This window comes from Chrysochloris asiatica, unplaced genomic scaffold, assembly GCF_000296735.1.
Source record: "Chrysochloris asiatica unplaced genomic scaffold, ChrAsi1.0 scaffold00348, whole genome shotgun sequence".
NCBI lineage: Eukaryota > Metazoa > Chordata > Mammalia > Afrosoricida > Chrysochloridae > Chrysochloris > Chrysochloris asiatica.
Genome location: NW_006408866.1, coordinates 1,717,834 through 1,728,583, shown reverse-complemented (window position 1 = coordinate 1,728,583; position 10,750 = coordinate 1,717,834). Strand labels below are relative to the sequence as shown.

General features: G+C 41.6%; 1 protein-coding gene across 1 annotated transcript in view; it reads right to left on the bottom strand.

Annotated features, from left to right (window-relative positions):
- The window catches only part of LOC102821909 (chromosome unknown open reading frame, human C10orf129), a 39,841-nt gene that overhangs the window by 3,484 nt on the left and 25,607 nt on the right, over window positions 1-10,750 (bottom strand). Inside the window, exons 10-11 of the mRNA XM_006875976.1 lie at window positions 2,980-3,060; window positions 1,948-2,049 (exon numbers count right to left, since the gene is read on the bottom strand). Of these exons, the coding sequence (XP_006876038.1) occupies window positions 1,948-2,049; window positions 2,980-3,060 (183 nt within the window). The remainder of the gene's footprint in view (window positions 1-1,947; window positions 2,050-2,979; window positions 3,061-10,750) is intronic.

Below are 10,750 nucleotides of genomic sequence, written 5' to 3'. Positions count from 1 at the left end.
CCTTAGAGCATCTGTGGAACCATTTCATTCTCTTTGAGTTTTATTTTTCCACAAACTGAAGCCCTCTCATATTCACAGAAAAATAACAGAAAGATGCTATTACTACCAAAATGCTAATAGTGAGTACTAGTGCTGGCGCTGTGAGTTAAAGGAATTCTGTTCTTTGGTGATTTCCATATTTTTTCAAAGTGTTCTGTATTGAACATGAGTCAATTTTATTATCAGAGAAGGCTGAATAGATAATATATATTTAGAAAATAATGAAAGGAAAGAATATTTTGTAGAATAGTTCAACAGCTTTTCTTTACAGAAACACATATCCTAACTTATGTAAATTTCATGTCAACTTGAAAATCACAATTTTGCATATCACAAGAATCATTCATTGTTGTTGTTATTAAGTGTCCTCAAATTGGTTCCGACTCATAGAAACCTTGTATAGGGTTTCAGAGGAGCAGTTGGCAGGTTTGAACTGAGGTTCGCAATGCAGTGCTGATCCTACAGCACCACACCAGGAATCCAGAAGCATCAATAGGTGCTAAAGTACTTGGGTCAACGGTGATTGGAGAACAGAGTATTCATAGGGTCACAAACCTGCATCTTTATGATAGTGAGAAATGGTATCCACCTCTGCAGGCATAGGGTCAACATTGTCAACACCAGCGGTGAGACAGTGTTTTCCCTGATGGGATGAAAGCACAAATACACAACAGCACTAAGGAAATGTCCATGCAAGAGAATGTTTATCCTAAATTTCATCATTAGGTAATGACAGTTAAATCTAGCATTGTTTTATAAGACAACAGGCTTCTGCTTTGGAAACATATCCCTCTTATGGACAACAGAAAAGGTGGTACAACTGCTTTATATTCAGTAATTAAAAGAGATATGAGAACCACCTAAATGCATGGACCTTGATTGAGTCCCAGGTTTACAAGAGCTATAAAACACTGGTTTTGGTCACAGTTGGGAAAATACCAATAAGGCCTAGGTATTACAGAAAATTATGAAGTTGTATCTAATTTTCTTAGGTGTGATAATGATATTGTAATTATTCAGAGGAATGTCTTACTCTTAGAAGAGACATACTAAAGGAAAAAGTGTCATACTGTCTGCAATTTATATAAAATTGCAGAAATAAAAAGTGAATGAGGCAAAATGTTACTAATAGGTGAGTACAGTACAAATGATGGTATTTACCACACCGAACACGTTGCCATCGGATCAGTTCTGACTCATAGTGACCCTATAGGATAGAATAGAATTAGCCCATAGGGTTTCCAAGGCTGTCATCTTTACCAAAGCAGAGACTATGTCTTTCTCCTGCAGAGCAGCTGGTGGGTTTGAACTGCTGACCTTTCTGTTAGCAGATGAGTGTTTAGCCACTGCGCCACCAGGGGTCCTCATATAAGTTTTACTATTATTTCACAAGATTTTGTAGATTTAAAACTATACAAAATTACAAGTAGGGACAAAAGTGTTTGGCTAAGAGGTGGAGGCAGAGACGATGACATGGAGAGATGGAGTGACTGGGGACTCTGAACTCAGGGAGGGAGAGGGGCTGTGTGCTGAAGGCTGGGGGGGGGGCAGGTTTGCAGGGTGTACTCTTTGGTTGTTTGAATGGTTATATATTCCTGAGTGCTTTGGTATACATCCAAAACAAAACAAAAAAACCCAAAAAACAGAGGGAATGGAAGTAAACGCTGTTGAATGATGATGCATGGAGGGGATTGTAATCATTGCAATGAAATATGATAGGATGAATGTAAAGCTGATGTTCTCCCATATAAACTATCACTCAATTCACAATAAAAACTTAAAAAAAGAAAAAAAATAACAGCTAAAAAAAAAGCCATGTTTGGCTAATTACAAAGTGTTCTATAAAAAACGCCACCATTATTTGTAGTAACAATAAAAGTATTTAGAAAACAGGAAAGTTTCCCTTACCATGTGTGGACAGTGGAGATAGGCAGACTGGTTTCGTTTGACATGAATTGCAATATTTCCTTCTTCTCCTGGAGATAGGATATTTGAGTTTTCATCTACAATCTGAAATGAGAAAATCATTACAAAGAGCTTCCCTTTGAAAGAATTTGTACCATTCCTGAAACCCCAAAGATCTAAACTCAAGACTCACTATCCTTTTCAAGATGCCAGGGAACTGCTTGGTGGATGTACTTGGAGACTGGGCAGTCTCAGAGGCAGCATGGTCCAGCGATCAGTGTCAAGGGAAGGGGCCACTTTCTAACATGAGAACCTTGGATTGTTTACTTTGCTTCTGTGAACCTTGATTTCCTTATCTAGAAAATGAGAATCTCAAAAGGGGCTACAGTATAGCTTTGTTGTGAGGATCAAATAAATAAATGATATAAAAAGAAACAAATGGTTAAATAAATTAATTAATGATTTAGGTAACGGATTCCAGTGTCTGGCTAAGGCAAATCTACAAGAAAACTAGGACTTCCAGGGAAGGCTTTTCAAACCAAAATACTGAGTCAGCCATCTTGTGTACAAGAAAAGTAATACAAAGAATTCATATTAAAAAGATACGTGACGATTACCCAGCTGAAAAGTAGCCTGTCTCCTTTCATATCCAAGATGTCTGACTCCAGAGTCCTTACTCTCAACCACAATGCAGACTAATACACTTAAAAAAAAAGTTTCTCCTCTGCCAAGCAACAATGCTGTATTTCTTCTTTACTATTTATTCTAAAATGTTACCAAAAGTCTGGAAAAATACTCTGTAAATCACACTGGCTGGTGCTATAAAGATAAAAGAGACAAGGACTTAATTCTGTGAGAGACTGACATCCCCTACTGGCAATGAGTATTTTGTGGGCAGGGGATGATAAAAATACTTTCCTGCTAGAGGTATGGCCATGAGCAAATCAAATAACACTAAGTGCTAAAGACAGTGTTTGCCACTTAGTAAGATCTCACCTAGCAATAACTGTCAGAATCATTACAATGGTGACTTACCTGGATGATATAAGGTGGCAACGGTTTTCCCAGAGAACCTGGCTTCAGTTTTATTCTTTTAGAAGCAGCACAGAGCAGCCCCTATTTAAGAAACGCAGATAACATTCATTTTTGCCTTCAAAAAAGCTGTGTCTGTGTCTGTCGACTAGAAAGGTACCTCTATTTTGAGCTTTTGTGGGGGCCTTCAGAGACAAGAAAACATACTGGTGTTGCAGAAACACATCTGTGGCTCCCAGAGATTAAGGTACAAATATTTTTTGTTGTTCCCCACACTCCCTTGGTGACCAGAGGTGAGACCAGTCTCCACTCATGAATACCGTAGGGAAGCTCCCACTCTCCTGGTGGTCAGAGGGTGGTTGTGGGCACCATTAAAGGAGTGGGTATGGATCCCATTCAGGCGGGCCCTGCTTCTGATTTGCAGAATTGGCCCTGGCCAGCCCTGGACTAGCCCTCACTAGGAGAAGTAGCTGAACAGATGTGTGGGGGAGAAAAAAAGAAAAAAGATACTGGATGTCTGTGCAACCGGCCAACTGCGGGTGGCCAACTTTGAAGAGGGCAGTAGGTGGAACAGAGGCTAACCACATATTGGTGGAGGGAAAGGGCTGAAATGTTTTTTGTTGTATTTTCTTGTCCTCCACATTACCTTGATGACCAAAGGTACGGCTGGCTCCATCTGCATATATTCCCAGGGAAGCTCTGCTCTCCAGGCTGTCAAAGTCACATCAAAGTGTGTGGGGAGCTTGCTGCACCAACCCCAGCACCTGGAACCAGGTGTGGTCTATTCCAGACCCACTGAACCGGTTCTGGTCAGCCCTGGACTAGAGAGACGCTTTACCCTTGGCACCCATCCTAGTTGGAAATACCCTGATCCCTTAGCTGTCTTGGAGTCTGCTTCTGGATTGGGTTCCCAGAACAGAAAAACACCTAGTCCTACAGGAACTCCCTCTAGGGTTCATTCAGCATTACTGTCTCATCCCTTACCCACCCATGACGTGAAGTCCTGGCATGGCAGGAAACCCTATGATTTTCTTTTCTCTGGGTCTGGCACCTGCTCTGTTTGTTTGTTTTTTATCCCCCTTTCTTTGTTTTTGTTTGCTTATTCTTTCTCCCTCACCTCACTTCCTCACTTTCTTGCTTTCTACACTATCTATCCTTTCATTTCTTCTTTGTTGCTTCTCTTTTCTGTTTCTGCTTCTTTCTTTCTTCTTCATTTTTTTAAAACTACTCCCTGGTCTCTTTCCCTTTACTTTCTCTCTCTCCCTGATTGTGTTTATGTCTTTTTATTTCTTTTTACTTCTTTTATCTCTTTTATTTTTCTCTTATTATTATTATTTTTCCTCTCTTTCTTTTCTCTCTTTGGTTTTTGTACCCTTTTTCTAACTGTTGCCTGATTTAAAAAAAAAAATAATTTTTTTTGCTGTTGTTTGCTGGTTTGTGTTACTCTTCCTTCTCTCCTGGGTGTGTTTTTTCTTTTTTCTGTATCCAACAGAAGATAGCAACTGTGTCTATATAGCCCAGACACAACCGTACCCTCTGCTGTCCTCCACATTGGGCAAGAACCAATACCACCCCCCTCCACATACAGAGTGGGCAGAGATGGGCAACTTCGACACTGGATACCCAAATGGGGAGGAGGGGACTACAAAGGCAAGAAGTGACTGGCTTACAAGCTTTCAAGAGGGAACCTAGAGCTAGGGGGCATGGAGGAAGGCAGAATCTCCAGTGAGTACTGTCCAATCTGTCTAGCGCGGAGCTGATGAAATGAAATACAGATGGGTAACTCGTGATACTGTAGTGAACAGTGGTTATCAGGACTGATTATGAGGGTTGGAAGTGCAAAAGTAGACGTTTTATAGCAAGGAAGGGAGTGATTATTTCTCGAGTCTAGGAGCAGAGGTCTCTAGGACCATCAACAGAGAAGAGCCAAGAGCGGGACCCTACCCAGAGAACCAGAGATCCCTGAGATGGAGACAGAGACGATGACGTGGAGTGATGAAGCAGCTGGGGACTTTGGATCCAGAGAGGAAGAGGGCCTGTGGAGTGAAGACTGGGGGTGGGAGTGGGGGTGGGGAGGGTAGGAGTGAAGGTTTCTAGGATATACCCTTTGGTCGGTTGATGATGCATGAAGGGAATTGGAACCATGGCAATGAAATGATATACGATGGAATGAATGTGGGACTGAAGTTCTCTCATGTAAACATGTAAACTATCATATAATTCACAATAAAACATTAAAAAAAAAAAAAAGAAGAACTGATACCACCTACTGTATACCACATAAACGACAACAGCCAACATCAGCTAAATTCATGAAATGCATGAAGAGCAAACAGAATGGCTCACAGGTTCATCTCCTGATCACACCCACTAGGAGGCAGTTGGTTGAGTGCCTAAGAAGACACTAACATACAGTCATCAACTTAATACAAATGCAGCAACACCACAGTGTCTTGAGAGCTGTAGACAGTTTCTGTTCACATGAAGAAACAAGATGGAGTGACTCAACCAGAACTAGGAAACATTCCTGAGGGAAAAAAGACATTAGAACTACCTGGAAAAGATTGACAATGATTGACAGAAAAGGACAAGGAAAACAAGGAAGTATTCATGAAAGCACTATAGGAATAATCAAAGAAAATAGATAAAGGATTGGAGATAATATAAAACCTATAAATAGAAATCTAGAATATTAATATTAAAATGTCAGAAATGGATAATAAATAGAAAGGACTAAGTAGCAGATTTGAATCAATGGAAGTCCAAATTAGTGAGCTTGAAGATTGTCTCTCAATATTAGCAAGGTAGAAGAACAATCAGAAGAAAGAATGAAAAAATCTGAAGAAAGCCTAAGATTCATGTGGGACAACATGAAGAGGAATAACTTAGGAGTGATAGGAATTCCAGAAGAGGAAGACACAAAGAAAAGCACAGGAAAGATAGTTAAAGAGCTGGTGGAAGAAAATGTCTCTAGTATCATGAACAATGAAAAGATAAAATTTACTACACAGCTACAGTGGTCAAAACAGTTTGGTATTGGTACAATGAAAGACACATTGATCAATGGAACAGAATTGAGAACTCAGAAATAAATTCATCCGCATTCAGTTAGCTGATTTTTGACAAAGGGCCAAAACACATTAAATGGGAATGAGATAATTTCTTCAACAAATGGTGTTAGTAAAACTACAAATCCATTTGCAGAAGAATGAATCAAGACCCACATTTCATGCCACATACAAAAATAAACTCAAACTGGATTAAAAACCTAAATGTAAAACCTAGAACAATAAAGATCATCAATGGAAAAATAGAAACAACCTTAGGGGCTTTAATACGTGGTATAAAGACTCTATCAAATGGTATTAAAAACACATTCTGACTGGTAACCACGTTGGTCACCAATAAGGGGAAGTGAGGGAAAAATAGCAATGAAGCTGTGAGCTAAGTCCTACCATGTTCAATAGACTCCTGTGGACCTGGGTGGAGACCTGGTTGGCCAGCAGTACGGCAAGACCTGGGGACTCTTGGGCCCAGAGTCAGTGACATAGCCACAGAGGACTAGAGTGGAAAGTGAAGCGTCTAGCTAATAAGAAGAGAGGGCATATGCACAAGAACACCCACACTTGCAGAGAATACCCACTTCACCAGGCTTCAATAGCTGGACGATCAGAACTCAACTAGAAGAAGAAAGAAGAGGAAAACAAGAGTAATCTGATACAATTTGATGAACTTGGAGGCAGAGACAATGATGTGGAGAGATGGAGTGGCTAGACCCAGAGAGGGAGGGCCTGTGTGTTGATGACCGGGGGGCAGGTTTGTAGTGTATACTCTTTGGTTGGTTGATGATGCATGGAGGGGATTGTAACCATGGCAGTGAAATGATACACGATAGGATGAATGTAAAGCTAATGTTCACCATGTAAACTATCACATAATTCACAATAAAACATTAAAAAAAAAGTACCATGGACTGCCAAAAGAACTAACAAATCTGTGTTGGAAGAAGTACAACCAGAATGCTCCTTAGAAGCCAGGATGACCAGACTTTGTCATTCTTCGGACATGTTATCAGGAGGGACTAGTCCCTACAGAAGGACTTCATGCTTGGTAAAGTCAGCAAAAAGAGCAAGACCCCCAACTAGATGGCTCATCGCAGTGGGAACAGCCCTGGGCTTAAGTGTACCAATGATTGTGAGGTTGGCCCAGGACTGCGCAGTGTTTCATTCTGTTGTGCTTAAGGTCACTGTCAGTCAGTACTGACTCGACAGCACCTAACAACAAAACCCATAAGAACGTTGAGACTAATTCTTTTAGAAATCTTGTAGCCAACCAAATCTATCACTCCTAAAGTTCCTGTTATCCCAGAGTATTTCTCCTATCTTGATTTCTCATAGTCATAGTGCACCAACACTTTTTGTTCCTTGACTCTTCCTTTCTCTCCGAAACCTTTTCATGGCATACTCGAGATACATCGGTGGAGTGATGTCATGGATTGAATTGGTGCCGTGGTTCTCAGTGGTGTGGCAGTTATGTAATGGCCCCCATGACGTGATCTGATGTCATAAACCATTAAGAAGATTAAGGGTGAGATGTAACACTCTTAATCCTGCTAATACCCTGATGTAACAAGAGGTTCTCTGGGATGTGGCCTGCGCTATACCTTTAAACCTATAAAAGATAAAAGGTGAAAGAATCAAGCAGAGATCAGAAAAACAGCAGTAGCAGAACCAGGACACCAACACAAGACCCGTGGAGGGCGAGAGTTGAGTGTCTTCAGGCAGGAGCTAGTCTTTATTTCCTGGGACAAGAAAACTGAGTACCTTAAAACTGAGAGTTATTGGTGGAGTACTTGCCTCCAGGTCTCTATCAGTAGAGCTAAAGCTAAAGCGCTTTGTAACACTTGCTTTATTTAACAGGACAAAGCCCAGGCTGGCCTCTTCAAGAAAGCAAAACACCATGCAGCAGAAGCACAGTCGCCCTGACATCAAAAGGTAGGACCATGACCTTTGGGTTCTCAAAGGGTGGGACGTGGCTTCTGGGGTTTCTAAGAGTGGTGGTGGGGGGTTCACAGCTTCCTAGATTTCAAAGAGTTGCATATTTATTAGTTTGTTTCTGGACTGTGGAGCTGCTGTTAAAATGCAGCCATAGCTGCCCAGCCCATAGGGCCAGAAGAACAGGAAGTGCTGGGCCAGGGTGCTGGGTCATCCATCAGGAGGACTGGGGGAATGGTGCTTCTCAAAGCTCAGGAAGCAGAGCTGCCATTCAGTGGGCCTGGATGGCAGAGCTGAAGCCCAGGCTTGAGGGTTCTGTACTCAGAAGCGAGTGTGCAAGGCCAATACCCAGAGTCTGGAGGACAGACATTTCTTAGATGGTCTCAAAGAACAGAGGATTGCTGTCAAGCTCTGAGAGCTAATGTAAAGTATTCTGCGGCCATTTCACTTGCTTAGTGCCTGTTGTCCCTTCTTTCCCCGCAACTGCTCCTATTTGTAGTGGGAATATCTATCTGGTGCCTGTTCCATCATTGCACTTGGGAAGCAGATAACTTGTATTGTAGATTCACAGAAGAAGAGAAATCTTGCCCCTGCTTGGAGTGTGAACTTGGAAGACTTTGGGGATGATATGATGGGATGAAGATGTTCTGCATATGGCAAGGGCATATATTTTGGAGGGGCCAAAAGGTAGAGTGCCATGGATTGAATTGTGATCTTTAAAATATAAGGACAGGGTTTCAAAATGTTCATGAAAAAGTTGACTTAAAAGATAATAGAATTTCCCCACAAATTCTCAGAAGCCTCCTCATGTGTCCAGTTGGCAGACCACGAATCTCAGTGGTTTGGCAGATATGTAATGATTCCCATGGTGTGATCTGATGTGAGGCACCAATAAAAGCACTGAAGTGTGGGATATAACGCATTCAATCCCATCACAGCCTTGATGGGGTGTGGACTGTAGTACCTTGTATTTTACAAGAGATAAAAGGAGAGAGAAACAAGCAGCGATCCGAGGGACCTACTACCACCAAGAAAGAAGAGCCAGAGTGGAGTGCATTCTTTGGGGTCCCTGCACTGATAAACTCCTAGAACCAGGGGCTGTTTGATGCTAAGACACATGCTGGACCTACAGATGCTGAAAGGAGACAAGAACCTGTCCCCAGAGCCAACAGAGAAGAAAGCCTTTCCTCTAGACATGGTACTGTGAATTTGAACTTCTAGACTCCCCCTAGAGATGGTACTGTGAATTTGAACTTCTAGACTCCCCCTAGACATGGTACTGTGAATTTGAACTTCTAGACTACCCCTAGAGATGGTACTGTGAATCCAAACTTCTGGGTCCCCATCTTGTATCTGGCTCATCCTCCTCTGGATTTGAGCCAGTGGCCTTCTCTATTACATTCCAATCCTGGGTGTCCTTAGCAGCCTGCCTTCTTACCTGCCTGGCTGGTATCTGACCTGCTGATTTTAGCTCATCAGCCCTGCAGACACATAAGTCAGAAGTCTCCAGTCTGACATTTCACCCATGGATTTGGGACTGACCACCTCCAGCTGTTCCTTGGAAACCCTACACAGGGTCGCTATGGGTCAGAGCTGACTCAAAGGCACTTAACAACAACAACCTCTATAAATGTGGAAGTCACTTCCTTGATACAAACCTCTTTTTATATAAATATATGTTGTTGTTGTTAAGTACTGTTGAGTTGGTTCCGACTCATAGCAGCCCTGTATAGGGTTTCCAAGGAGTGACTGGTGAGTTTGAACCACTGACCTTGTAGTTCAAACCATATACATATATAAGATTCCTGGATTTTTCTTTTTTAGAGAACCCGGCCTAATAGACTCACCTAAGAGGCAACCACTGTTAATAGTTTCTTATGTCTGTTTCCAAAGATGTTCTTGATGTGGTATTCAGTGGTTCTTGATGGGGCTAACTATATAACAGATGAGAAAATCAAGACAACTCAGGGAAGAATTTCCTTCCAAAGGGCTCATGATTGTAGCTAGCGGGATGTGAAACAGGAGAATAGGACTGGGAGGAATTAAAAAAAAAAAAAAAAAAGCTTCCTATAGAATATGGGTATAATTCTTCCCTTCTAGTCCCCAGCCAGGAGTACGGTCACTGTATGAGATAAGCACTGGACTGTGAATCACAAGGTTGGCAGTTTGAGCACACCAGCCACTCTGTGGGAGAAAAATGAGGCTTTCTGTACAGCCATGGAAACCCTTTACATGTCCTGTATGAGTCAGAATTGGTTTCTGTTTGTTAAAGTCATCCATCCACTTGTGGTATTTCTGTTAAAGCAGTACTAGAGAACTACAACAAGTGGCTTACAAATTCTTCTGCATCCACATCTTCTCTATCCTCTGTACCAAATGCTCTCTTCATTATTTGTCATTACAGAGCCCTAACTCTTTCATGAAGTTATGACTTCTACCTTTCAAGTGGAGACTTGACTCTTCCATACTCCTGGAGTTCGACATTTGTTAAGCTCCCAGTACTATTTCCGGACAATCACATCTCTAATTCTATGTGCAGTCCCTTGTCTCTTTGATACTCACACCATTTACCTCTACCACCTTCTAGAAATCGTGGTTGCTTATTTACCAACCTCCCAGTCACTCCTTTAGCATAGGAGTGAAAGCCTTTAAGCATAGGATTCAATGTCTTTGCTTTTATTCTATGTCCTACCATCATCCTGACTCCTACATCTAGATGGATGATCAGTCTTATACTGTTAAAGCCTTTAGCATAGGATTCAATGTCTTTGCTTTTATTC